Source organism: Erithacus rubecula, assembly GCF_903797595.1.
Source record: "Erithacus rubecula genome assembly, chromosome: 5".
Lineage (NCBI taxonomy): Eukaryota > Metazoa > Chordata > Aves > Passeriformes > Muscicapidae > Erithacus > Erithacus rubecula.
Genome location: NC_136687.1, coordinates 36,649,288 through 36,662,963, shown reverse-complemented (window position 1 = coordinate 36,662,963; position 13,676 = coordinate 36,649,288). Strand labels below are relative to the sequence as shown.

At 35.6% G+C, this 13,676-nt stretch overlaps 1 protein-coding gene across 2 annotated transcripts in view; it reads left to right on the top strand.

Moving 5' to 3' along the window:
* Positions 1-13,676, top strand: part of TLL1 (tolloid like 1) — a 123,388-nt gene that overhangs the window by 90,912 nt on the left and 18,800 nt on the right. For both annotated transcript variants that reach the window (XM_079305711.1, XM_079305712.1), the window contains 4 exons: positions 3,883-4,078; positions 5,550-5,675; positions 7,919-8,079; positions 11,004-11,184. In XM_079305711.1, the coding sequence (XP_079161837.1) occupies positions 3,883-4,078; positions 5,550-5,675; positions 7,919-8,079; positions 11,004-11,184 (664 nt within the window). The remainder of the gene's footprint in view (positions 1-3,882; positions 4,079-5,549; positions 5,676-7,918; positions 8,080-11,003; positions 11,185-13,676) is intronic.

Genomic DNA, 13,676 nt, shown 5'->3' with positions numbered 1-13,676 from the left:
GAGAAAATTACTTCTCTGTCTCCTGAAAGGTACAGTTAAGTAAGAGGAATTCACATTATCACTCTGTAATACCAATAAAAAATAACTGTATAAATAACCTCCATTCTGAAACGAAAGCACCAGGGAAACTGAGAATTTCAAACTGTATCAGTGAGTCATCTTGTTTTGCCTGCTGTGGGCAACACATTTTCCACTGAGTGCAGGATCACACTTTCTTATTTGGCTGCTATTATTTCCACTGACTGTGTGAGAGTAGAGATGTTGGGACTGGTAACATCTTTTTCATTTTTACAGTCACCTTTTTAATATTGTTCTTTAAAAATTAGCACTGTTTTTTTGGTTAGTTTATTTGTTTTTTTTTTTTTTAATTTAAGAACTTGTTTTGGCAAGCAGTCTCACCAGCTAACACAATCCAGAGGGTTTGTAGAGCACATTCGTATTAATCTCCCTCAACTGAGTGACCTTGTTAAACTCTATGCCGATAGCAATAATTTAAATTATTTTTACATCAATCAAAGGATAAAATGTATCTGATATTCTGATTTTTCTAGGCATATATGCCCCTGTTATGACTGAAGTCTACACTCTGAGGCAGATACGTTTACCTGTATTGCAATTTGGCTTTATGAACAAAAAAACCTAACAATGACAAAAAATATTGTAAAGATTTTGACTGCTATAGAATTGCTCCCAGATTTGCCCTTCCTGTCCTTTTTACTCTTTTTTTGTTTTTTGTTTACTTTTAGGAGAGTGCTTGTTTGCTTGCTTGTTTTAATTTTTATATTTTATCTTAATTTTTTTCATTGTTGGAGGAGTGTTATAAGACAAAGGCATTCTGGAGTCTGTATTTTTTAGGTTTTATGTGGGTTTTTGTTTGGAGTTTTCTGGTTTGGTTGGTGGTGGTGTTGTTTTTCTAAACCTGAAACTACCTATGAGGTGGTTTTTTTGAGAAGGGATGTAAAGAATACCTCTGGCTTGCCATTTCTCAGGGAGATTTCATAGTGTTTTCCTGCTCTTACGTGCCTGCTTTAGTAATTTCTCTGTCATTTTCTCAACTTAGTTCTCTGATGCCATTCAAATTTGAGGTTTCCTCCAAGGCCTTCAGGAGTTGAAGTTATCTTTCAGTTTCCTGTTGGAAATGCATTTTCCTGTAAAAAAAAAATTAGTTATGTTTGTTTTATATATTTTTTTTTCATTTGCTAGCATTCCACATATTTCTTCTCATCAACGTGTAATATTTTATGAATGCATTGTGAAATTTTAGTAATCCAGTGAACAAGACTTATGGGATCAGTCCAGCTACAACCAAAACCGCCAGAGGTTCTTTCATTAAGAGAATTTCCTCAAGAAACAAATAGGAGGTAGGAAGAATAAGAAAGATAGACAGAAAATATAGGAGGAAGCAGAAGGAATAAGAGAAAATTGCAGGTGTAATAGACTTTTGTATGGTAATGCTCCCAGATGATAGTACCACATAATCTTAAAACTTGAGGTATGGATAAAACCCCCACATTTTATATATTTTCTTTCATTGATTACCAAGTACCAGTTATTTCTCAAAATAGCAATGCTTATCTGTTAGGTTATATGTGGGTGTAACACTTCAATCCCTTAATATTGATAATACTGGCATCACTTGCACTAGCAGTCAACTCAATATAAATGAGTATGGTAGAAAAGCCACCTTTCAAATGTTTGGGGTTTTTTTTGGAAACTCAATAGCACTTTGCAAGTTGGTTGACTCTTATAGTCTTAGGAAGTTTAGAAACTTACTCCTATACAAATAGTATTTTTAGCTGTTCTCTTCTGCCCAAAATAAAATGACCCTCAGGAAAGAAATTACTAATTTGCCTTGATGGAAATTTGGCACATGTAACACTGGGCTGGTGGATAATCATAATTTCCATATTGCCCATAAAGAAATGGAAACATGGAAAAAACTGATGTTAATTATATGTCTTGAGTATTGAAATGACCACAGATGTGTGGGGAAAATGCACAATTTCTTCACTGATATTAGTGAGCTTTGGACCAGTTCACTTCTTGATTTTTACTGAGACAACAAGACAGACTTCATTTCAAATTGGAATATGATGTCATGAGTTTATTATTTAGATTAAAGAAAATTTGGAAGTTGTATTGTCAAAAAACTTAGCAGTGTTCATGTACTACATTAGTTGCATTCAATTGTCACTAAAATCAGCAATAGGTGGTTGCATCCCAAATCTACCTGGGATTTTCATCACTCATTCCAAAACTCTGTCCCAAAGCAATTCCTAAGCAAACATCTTGGAAATTACAGTAAATAGCAATAAGGTTTGTGACAAATGAGTGAATGGGAGAAAAATTATGTATGTAAATACCTGAAGAATTGCAAAGCTGGAAAGAGGATAAATGTTGTGTGTAAGTGCCATATTTTGATGCCACTAAAATAAAATCGAACAGTTCCTTCTCCCCAATTTTCCCTCTTACATAAGAAATCTTAATGTGCTAAGTGAAAGCTCCTTAGTCTGTGGTGATTCCTGAGCTTCATGTTGGTTGTGATGCACAAGTAGAGCAGAGAACCAGTGGATACTCTTACTTACTGTGAAGCTTAGGTGCAAGAAAAACTCTCAGGAGATAAAACATAAACTTTTCTGGGCTTAGTTTAGACTTCTTTAGTGATTTAACAGAATGTGGATGTGCTGAATTAGATTTGAGGCTTTCTCCAACCCTTCTACCTGACTGTGACCCTGCCACCCTCCCCATTCTCTCCATCCCTAGACTTGCCCCTCCCGATTCCTCCCATTCATTGAACAAGAGTGTTCTTACAGGAATTATTTTTGAATGCTTGGATCTAGTTAAGTTTTTCGTAAATAAGATTGAGTGATGTGAAGTATTCCAGAAGTAAAACAACTCAATTTCAGAAGGTTTTTAATTCTGTTGAGAACAACACACTCTCAATAAAGACATGCATCGTAAATTATCTAACTTCCAGGCAAGGTCATATTTGGGCTGCTACTGCTTTCCTCTCTGATGCAATTCCCATTCTGATTGACTCTGCAAATACTATTATGTAAAGAGCACAAGGCTTGCTACTCAAGTAGACATGCACACATTAGTCTGTGTTTGAATATCATCCAGCAGAAAGTTTAAATGGAAAGGGTAATTTTCAGGTGTTCTGGTTTCTCCATCAGTACAGCAAAGTTTAACTCATTGACCCAGAAAATCAAAAGAGGACACCTGAAATCAGGAATTGTGCAAGAGAAACTAGACACATCAGCCACAGAAAAATGAGTTTCTTTTTGTCCTCTTTTCTGTTGACTACTTGAGAGCTGATCATTTTAGATGCGTGTTTGGATCTAATTCTTCAGCGGCATCGAATTCCTTATGCACCACAATCTTTATCCTGCAACATCAGTGAACAGTGACAAGTGCAAAATTTTGCTCAGTCTGTAGGATAAAGGGAGATTCTAAAAATCTTATCATATTGATCAAAATTGAGCTTTCTAATCTTGATAAAACAGTGACTATTTCTGACCTGTTTAGTTGCTGAGCCATTAATCTTCTTTAGTTGACTGTACCTGAGAAAAGAGGACTTGAGACGAGAGTAGAAGTTTAACAGAACACTAGGAAGCTTAGAGGTGAGCGAGTCTTTTTTTAGTTACTTTTTTCCCAGTTAGACTATTGTGTTGTTAGTAACATTTCAATATGTTTTTTTGTGTAGAAAACAGATGTAGTTAAAATCCCTTCAATGATGCTCTTTCATCTTCCTGGTGATTGAACCCTAAACAGAGACCTTTACCATGACTTCAAAAAATTTAAATTTTGTTCATTATCTGATTGATGTTTGATATTTATGATCAAGTTCAGGTAGATAATTTTGAAAATTATGTTTTACAGATTGAAAGACATGACAACTGTGCATATGACTATTTGGAAATCCGAGATGGAACAAATGAGAACAGTCCTTTAATTGGTCACTTTTGTGGCTATGACAAGCCAGAAGACATTAGATCTACTTCTAATACCCTGTGGATGAAGTTTGTTTCTGATGGAACTGTTAACAAAGCAGGGTTTGCAGCTAACTTTTTTAAAGGTAAGTGTTAAAACATATTTAGGGAGTTATGAACAGCTTATCACTTCTTCTTGGACTAGAAAAATGATGAAAGGATGTTAAGAATATTTCTCAATCTTGTTTTACTAATAGACTGTATTGTCTCTAGAATATTTTTTTCTGGACATACAATTTATTCAAAACAAAACAATAGAGCTTTTTGAATCTCCTAGTAAAATGTGTACAAAGAATGAAGAAACATATTCAGCACAACTTTCTACTGTCTTCAGGTTCAGTTAATCAACTTCTGAAACATATCTTATTTTGTAAAAATTGGCACTGTTTTACATTGTATTGTCAAATATAAAGTTAAATAGCATAATTGGAAATGGCATTATTTTCTGTTCCTGTTCAACTTTTCTTTCTTTTCTTTTGCTAAATATTGTCAGTTTTTTTCTAATCTGTTTTCTGGATTGGTCTGCTTTATAAATTTATTATTCTTTGTAAGCAGGGAAAGAAACCAAAAAACCCCAGATCAGAAATCATATTAAGCAATAACTTCATAGTCTTCCTTCAGTTATGGATCCTTTTTGGGGAGAGGAGGGTATTATACAACTGCAAGCATTTGATGCATGGAAAGTTTGTAGTTTGCACATGGTGCTGCCAGTGGCACAGTCAAAGCCCCTGGCAGTGGTGTGGCCATGGTGACACCTGAAGTACAGGTCATGCCACCAGGAAAACCTTTGTGCTCTTTTGAAAAGAAACCATAGCTTTTCCAATCCTAAATGACAGTTTTTCATCGTAGACAATTATAACTTTGAAGGCCATAGGCATAAGAGTAGGAGCTCTGATTTTTTCCCTGAGAAATTACTTGTCCTGGTGTAAGAAAACAATATTCCAGCATCTGAGGAATATTTCAGTAATGAATCTCATGGGTATATTCCAGAGCTAGTACAGAGAACACACAATTCCTTTCCCTCCCCCAGCCCTGATTCATCTTGTTCCTTTTAATATCAGTAGAATAAAAACCTAGGATTTGAGGATTCTGTTAATCTGTTTTTGAGTATGAATTCAGGATAATGTACAGATTTATTCTGAGGGAGATAAAGAGACCTTCAAGTGACCCTACTGTGGATTTTCAATCTTTCCTTCAATACTTTGTACAATCTTTAGATTATGGCTGTCTGAATTACTGTATGCTGCACACAAAGTGCCTATAAATTAGTTCTGCAGCTGTCAGTAGATATCGTTAAAAAAAAAACCAAACAAAACACACACACACAAAAAAAACCAACAAACATCTAAACACCCACACCCTACAAAGGAAAAAAATATTTTCTCCTTTCCAGGTCTCCATAGCATTTGAAAATCCTCTAGTCAGCAACCACAGTGTTTTATGTAGTGCATCTTAAAATGGCATGCATACAGCTTTCTGGGTTAAAGTTGATCCAGCAGTTACAGCTGAGGAAGGTAATTACATAACACATTTTTGCATTCTTCCCTGTCTTGGCAGAGGAAGATGAATGTGCCAAACCTGACAATGGTGGCTGTGAGCAGCGCTGTGTAAATACCCTGGGCAGTTACCAGTGCGCCTGCGATCCTGGCTACGAGCTCGGTCCTGACAAGAAGAGCTGTGAAGGTACAGGGTGTTGCTGTTTTATGGGCTCTCAGAGTGCCATTGCCTGAATGAAATGCTACATGTTTCTTAGGCTCTGTCTGAGCAGCATGAGACCCATGGAGCCCAACCCAGAAAACCAGTGCTGTCTTTTTGGTAGCGATGCCAGAGCCGTTTTCGTCCCATGTCTGTCAGCAATTTCATTTTGCAGATTTTGCTGTTAGTCAATCAGGAATGGTGCAAAGCAGGGCTTGCTGCCACTTATTACACAATTCATACTCACTAAATCCACTTTCTCAGTATCAGAGTGTTTAACTATCCCTCTGACCACCTCTGACTAGGATGTGTCTGGGAAGCTGGCAGCTCTAGAAGAGCTCACCTTTAGTAAAGAGAACACTGGAAAAATAATTTATTTGGATGCCTGCATATTAGGCAGACAATAAGAAAATTTGTTTAATCTAAAGGAGGAGCATGAAGACAGAGGTTTGATCTCTTGGCTCTTGATCATCAGCTCAAATTTATGTAAGAAATTGAGTTTAGTCTGCTTGCTAGCTCAAGTCAGAATATTAGAGAAGATTACCAGTCTTTAAGAATACTCTTCTATCTGCCTCTGAAAAATGGAAGAGATACATTCCTGGCACCCAAACAGTAAAGCAACTCTGTCAAAAGAAGTCACTCTAAGCACTGCAGTGCAGTATGGAGCAAAAACCCTGAGCTATCCCTGAAAGTGTGCATGTGTTTGTTCCAGTTGAGGTGGCACTCACTGTATGTAGATAGCTCTTGGGACTGCTGAATCAAAATTACTACTAGTGTAGTCACTGTGAACATTGCTTCCTCATTACAGTTTGGGCCTTTGGGAGATGAGCTAGCTGTATTAATTCACACATGAGTAGAACCCTCTAGGTCAAGAAATTTGCCCTGTGCTTCACTGCAGTGTTGACACCCACAGAAATTTGCTTTATGGTCTTCTAATCCAAGTCTCCACCAATGGCAGCACATTAGAATGCATTAAGATTTTCTTTTTTCACTATTTCCACATTTCCCACCCTTGCCTCAAGGATCAATAGAGCAATGTTCAAAAGCAGAAATTAAAATCTGACAGCAGTTGCTCTGACCCAGACTGGATCTTATGAGGGGGCAACTTGTGTCATCTGGGTGTGGACTCTAAACCTATGTCTAGGTTTAGAGTCACTGAGGTGTGACCCAGGATCTTAGTTCACCCATTCCCATCAGATTATTTTTACATGTGCACCAAGAAGTGTGATGCATGGAAAACTAGGGACCAGGAGAAACACTGGTGTGTGTCTAAATTGACAGAATGAGCCCTGACACAGTAACTGGTGAATTCTCCCAGCTGTGTTGATGGAGTAGATGCAGTATGTGAGATCATCAGCTAGTCTGGAATAGCCAGTTTTTAAAGCACTCAGTGTTAGCAGAGAGCAGTTGAGCAGAGCTCCCCCCTTCACCCCTTTGCAAAGCGGTTTGTGGATGATTTCCAGTGCTGTCACAGTGCTGTAATGGTATCAATGTAGCAGAGTGTGATTGAGAGCTTCTCTAAATCCCATTACTTTCCTTAAAAAAAAAAAAAAAAAAAAAAAAAATTGCACAGATGGAAAAGATTAACGAGTTTATCCTTTGCTAGTTGAACTGCATTCAAGAACATAGTACAGTGTTTTTCTCTTTTATGGAGGTGATTATTTGACATATATTTAGAAATAAAAGACATTTTGTCTTTTAATTGAACGTCCATGCTTCAGCAAAAGTAATTGTGACTGAAGTGCACGTGACTGCTCTTTCAAAGAAGTGACCCTATCCTAGTAGGTTATGGGAGGCATGTACAGATATATGAGCTGAGACAGGTAAGGCTGATTCTGCATCAATAATCAAGGAGAGAAGCAAATCTCAAATATCCCTCTGTCAGAAGAGGGGTGGTCAAGGTCTTGGGGAGGGCTATGAGGTCAGAGGGCTTGCATGGGAAAGGGTAGGAGAGAATAAGCAGAGTCTCTGGAAGGAAGGGAAAAGAATGAATATGATAACGCCTTGTGTAGTCCTGAAACTTATCTCTGCCCACAAACCTGCAAGCTGTTCAAGATAGTGGCTGTCTCTTTCTCTTTGTTTGCACCAAGCATGATAAAGCAAGATTCTGATTAGTCTGTCTGGGCATTGCAGCATATAAGTAATGGGAGGACTGATTCTTCTCAGTGTGCTTCTGTTTATAGTAAAACACACTGCCAGTCAAGAAACTATATTCTCTTTTAATTTTACAGCTGCTTGTGGAGGACTCCTGACAAAGCTAAATGGGACTATAACCACACCAGGGTGGCCAAAAGAGTATCCTCCAAACAAAAACTGTGTGTGGCAGGTGGTTGCCCCAACGCAATACCGAATTTCCATGAAGTTTGAGTTTTTTGAATTAGAAGGGAATGAAGTAAGTAACAGTGAACAAAGAGCTGCACAATCTCTTACATGCTAAATGGTTTCACCAGCATTTGAAAATAGATATTGTCTTATAAAACCCTTGCTGACCTTTCATATGCTGACAATAAGCATGGATATTCTTGTTTTCATTTTGGGACCGTTTCTGGATTCTTTCAAAACAAACATGGAAAGAATAGCTCTCCTTTACGTATCATCTAAATGTATGTGCATTACAAGAAATTTTAAAAAATGTTCTCTGCTGAGTCTCAGCTGACTTTTTTATCAACAAAATAAAACAGAGCAAATGGGGCTGAAGCATATTGGAAAGAATTCAAGAGAAGAAAATCTGGGGAAACCAAATCATCTTTACAGACTGACTACAAATAATACACATAAGCTGTGGTTAGTGATGGAGTGAGGGAGCATTTAAAGCACTTACAAGTATCTCTCTGGGGGAATATTTTGAAATGAGCAGTACCAGAAATAAGGCATAACAGAAGAGCAGCAGTTTTTGAGCTGGGCAGCCCCCAGAGGCATGGGGGATCTTCTGCCCAGGTAGGAGGAAGAGCAGGGCAGAGCTCTCCATGTGCTAAAGGATGCTCCTTGCATCTTTAAACAAAAGGGTGGGGGTTGCAGTGCTTTTTGGATAACAAGCACTAAAATGTGGGTTTCAACATCCTTTTCCGCTTTTGTTCTGCTTCGTAGGCAGTTCTCTGTCATATCATTGAATTCCCTCACCACACTCCAGCCATAACATGTTTTAACCACGGGGTTTATATGCACATTCTTTACATGGCATTAAGAACACAAATCCCAGGATGCTGTTTCTGACTAAATAAATTTTTAGCAATGTATTTAGTATAAAGATTTCCCACCTTTTCGGCAGAGGTGTTTGAAGGGACAAAAGCTAGAGTTTAATTTATAACTAAGAATAAAACCAGCCATGGCTTCTCCAAAATACATATATATTATCTTGAGAGGCAGCAATGTGAGATTTTTTTCCCCCATAATTTTTTGGAGTGGGGTCTCAAGTCCATGAAATTCTATTTTTCACTGCTGCATATGTTACAGTCATGTCCTGTAATCATTATTGCAAGAACTACAAGAGATGTAATAAAAACTTAAAAGTTCCACAGAATTAAAATTTAATTACCATTTTAAAAAGTCATAAAAGCCTTTTTCTTGCACTTTCTTGATACATGGGCAAGACTTGCAAGGAAAACACCTGGCATGTAATGAAGATAAATCACTTTTCCAAGGTCATAAAAGACATGCAACGTAAACAGATAGAAAAATTCTAAATCTGTTTCAACAATCAGAACTGGAGCTTGATCATCTCATGTGCTACTAAATCTCAGCTTCATACTGTTAAATAGTAGTACTAAGGATAGATGCCTGTGAAAAATCAGAAGAAACATATAATATATCTATAATATATCATATATAAAATTCTAATATATTGTCTGAGTGATGAAATAAAATGCATACATTTATCAAGTACTCTATTTTTTAAAATTTTTATAGGAGCTTAATTTAGAACCAAATTTAATACATCTTTTATGCTATTGCAATTTTAATAGTTTACATTCACATTGTGCAGTTTGACTTGTAAATTTTTTTAATGCAGAGTAGTATAGAGGAAGTCAGACCTATCTGAAATTACATTTGATTTCAGATTTAAAGCTATGCAATCATAAAAACTCACCACTATAATATTGCTGAAATGTGTGGAATTTATCAATGTAGTGAGTTATATTTGAAAATCATACGCATTATTATAAATATGTCTTCCAATTAATATAGATCAGCATGTGGCAGTAACTCAAGGTATAGGAATCTTTATGTTCTTCATACTGTACAAAAAGAGTTTCAACTGAATTAGTCACTTCTCAACTCTGGCACATCTGAAAATTCTACTGGTAACATTAAAAATTTAATCTTCAATGTATTATATTAAAATATATATCAATGTATTATATTAAAACCAACTGGTAATTATGACAATTTTTCAAAGAGAGAAGGAACAACAAAGGCCAAAACATCATTTTCTATTGTTCCTTTCCAGCTCCCCTGAGATTTTTTGACTAGAAAATGCAATTTTTCAAATACAACTTGAATTTAATGGATCAATATAAGCTCTGTATGAATCCTCCTGGCCAATGTTCTCTTAAGCTATTAATTGCAGACAACTGGGACATTTTTGATTAAATGATTGATAGTTGAGCCTAAGAAGCTTAGAAGTTTTTGGGTGGATGGCTTTAAGTTGACCAAGGGATTATGCATTGAAAGTATTATCATGAGAGACAGGCCTTTCATAAGGCTTTTTATTACATTATATTACTTTATTTTTAACCTTTTAATGAAAATGGCATGCATCCTGTTCCAAATTATAGCTATGCTACTGTTGATGATAGTTGCATGGTTTTAATAGTGGAAAGTTATATATTTGGAAATAAATGAATATATCTTAAATATGTAATGGTGAAAACTTACCTTGTGAATTTCTAAGTGAAAATTAGTATTTTAAAAATCCTTGAGATGCAAGCAGTAGAAAGTTTGTAGGTTTGAGGTATGTGGTTTATAGCACACAGACAGGTATAATTTTCAGGATGAATGGTTCTAGATTTTAGTCCACTGTCAATGGAATGTTTGCTTTTTAAATTAAGTGGAAATGCTTCTAAGCATCTTGAAATTTAGATATCAAACACAGGTCAGCATCTATAGAAATACAGATTTGAATGTAATTCATAGTATAGCTATGTGTTAGAGACCTTAAAATTTACAAATGCTTTCAGAATCAGGAGAAAGTGAAGAAGGATATAGTTAATTTGTTATTCAGCAGCAATATATATACCATCAGAATTCAGGCATTTTTAAACAGCTTCATGCTTTTATTTTGCTTAGCCAAATATTTTTTCTTCTTTCTTTTCTCAGGTTTGCAAGTACGACTACGTGGAGATCCGCAGTGGCCTTTCTTCCGACTCCAAACTCCACGGGAAATTCTGCGGTACGGAAGTGCCTGAAGTGATCACCTCCCAGTACAACAACATGCGCATCGAGTTTCGGTCTGACAACACTGTCTCAAAGAAAGGCTTCAAGGCACACTTCTTCTCAGGTATGGAAAAGTACCCTTGCACACCTCTAAGTGCCTCTGGTTGTCCACTGACTAGGTGGAGCCACCACAATTTTGGTGTGAAAATGAGTGGCTTCTCTGCTAATGGGTTTCCTGGCAGCTTTGAATTAGTTTTATTTACATAAACAGAAAGCACTCTCCTGTCTTAGAATACCATTCTGAATTGTAATGCCTGTAGAAAATAGATGGAACATATCTATTTATGCTTAAATAATAGCAGAAGCAAGTAAACTTTGAGAGATACAGAGGACAAAAGAAAATTTACTGTATTTCTATATTTTTATTAGGTTTCTTTTATCTTGAATTTTATTGCTATTTTTTCAAATCCCAGTTGTAAAGTGATACGAATTGCACACTTTGTACACTTGGGTTTTTTTCCTACTCAAGTCTCTTAATACATTCCATTTGTTGGGAAATTACCACTTTGTGGTACAACATTTGTTTAACATTATGGGTACATCTGTGCCAAACTTTGCACTTCTTAATGTTTTGCAGAACAGGGTTTAAGATCTTGATCTTGTAAAAAAAGTTGTGTCATTTTATTTATGAGTGTAATTTTACTGAGGGAGATCAGAGTGGTGGAAGTTTATATTATATAAGGACTTACACTGTTGAATAAAGTTGCACTTGAGTGAAACTTAAGATGTGAGGAAATATTTGCTCAACAATGGCCCCTGCAATTACCCACTGAGAGTGGAATATGGAAACCTGGCTCTGGCAGGAGACCACTCGGTGTTCCTAGTGAAGGTTTGCTTTGTGTTTTTCCATGTGTTTGCACACACACATAGGGACAGGCATCTTATCTTCTGTAAGACAATACAAAACACCAGTCCCATCTGCCCACTCTCTGAACAGGATGTCAAACAGAACAATTTGGGAGTGGAACTGTGCCTCAGATTTTCTGATAACAGTGAAAAATCTGAATCTGGAGAATTGTGATAACACTTAGGATGTAGTAAAATATGCTATCATTATTAGCATTTACTTGCTTAAAATATTTTATCAAAACTGAAATGAAATGATATTTCATTGATTACTGTTAATAGCTAATAATTATGTCTAGTAAGAATCTGTATAATGTGTAAGGAATGTGGTTTGGAAAGTCAAAAAACATCTACCAAGGCAAACAGTTTAGACTTGCAGTATTTTCTTATTATGACTATTTGGATGATTTTATTAAGCAACTATGAAAGGTGAAAAAAGGTGTTTTGTCTCATACGTAGACATAGCAAACATTTGATCTCTTAAGTATATCTCTTTCTTAGTAATCACATTCCTCTAGTCATAATCTTCCAAAGATCCATCTTTACCCATAGTAACACTTTTTACATTTACAATTATGATTCACATTGGCAAGAAGCATTCAAGGTCTAATAATTTTTTGTGGTAAATTCATTTGTGCACACAACAGAGCTTTCTCCTAGAAATACACAACTAGTCATTTTATGTAGGTCTAGTTGTGCCAGCAGGAATTGTCGCATACTTTGACTTTTTACTGGAATAAATATGGATATATTCAAGTTCTAAAAACTGCAAGTGGTGTTTGTTAAATCTTTTTAAGATCTTAGAGATATTTCAGATAAAACTGGCAATGATAGTGTAGCAATTTATATAAGCTTCATGATTGGAATTTGTGTTTTCTGGACTTTCTGGTCATTTATATATCTACAGTCAGTTAATTTTTGGTTTTCATTAAATTAATAGTTCATCTTCACATATGTGTTTCTTTATTTTGCTCAAGTGACATTTTTTAAATGAGTGGGTTCCACCAATGCTGTATTTTGGGGAAAGATTAGGTTAGAGGTCATGGATTACAAAGCATCAGGTTGTATTCTTCAGAATTAATTCTTCAGAATTATTATTTCCCTTGTATATTTCAGTTCTGATGAAATGTTCTTATCTTTCCCTCACAAGGTAATTGAAAAAATAAATGTTTAAGTGATGCTATTGATCACAGAATAAATTCTTTAGTCAGGGATAATTTTGAACTATTGTGCTTTTTAATGAATAGAAATGTGTGATGTGTCCTAGATATAGTATATATCTAATCCTTAAAAAAATAAGAAAGTTTGATATAAAAAGTCTTTGACTCTGTTAGTATATCAATTTATGAGTGCTTCATAATGTATTCCTGCCAGCATTTCATAAGAGTTCAAATATCTGAATATAATATGAGTATTTTATTTTTATTTTTCAACTATCTTCCATTTGTTCTATTTATAGCAGATTCCATTCTTCTATGTTATCTGGCTTCCCCTCTTTGACCCTGTTTTCTGATTAAAACAGAAATTGTGTAATTCTTGCAAAAAAATCAAACTTCTGAACTTAGAGTATCTAAAAAGAAGATATCATCTCCAAATAATTAATCAGACATAGTAAGACTGTCAGAAAACACTGTTACTTTCTTATCCCTGAATTCCTTAATATGGTCAAAATATACTGTTGATCTGTCAGTGAAGAACAGACTAGAGACT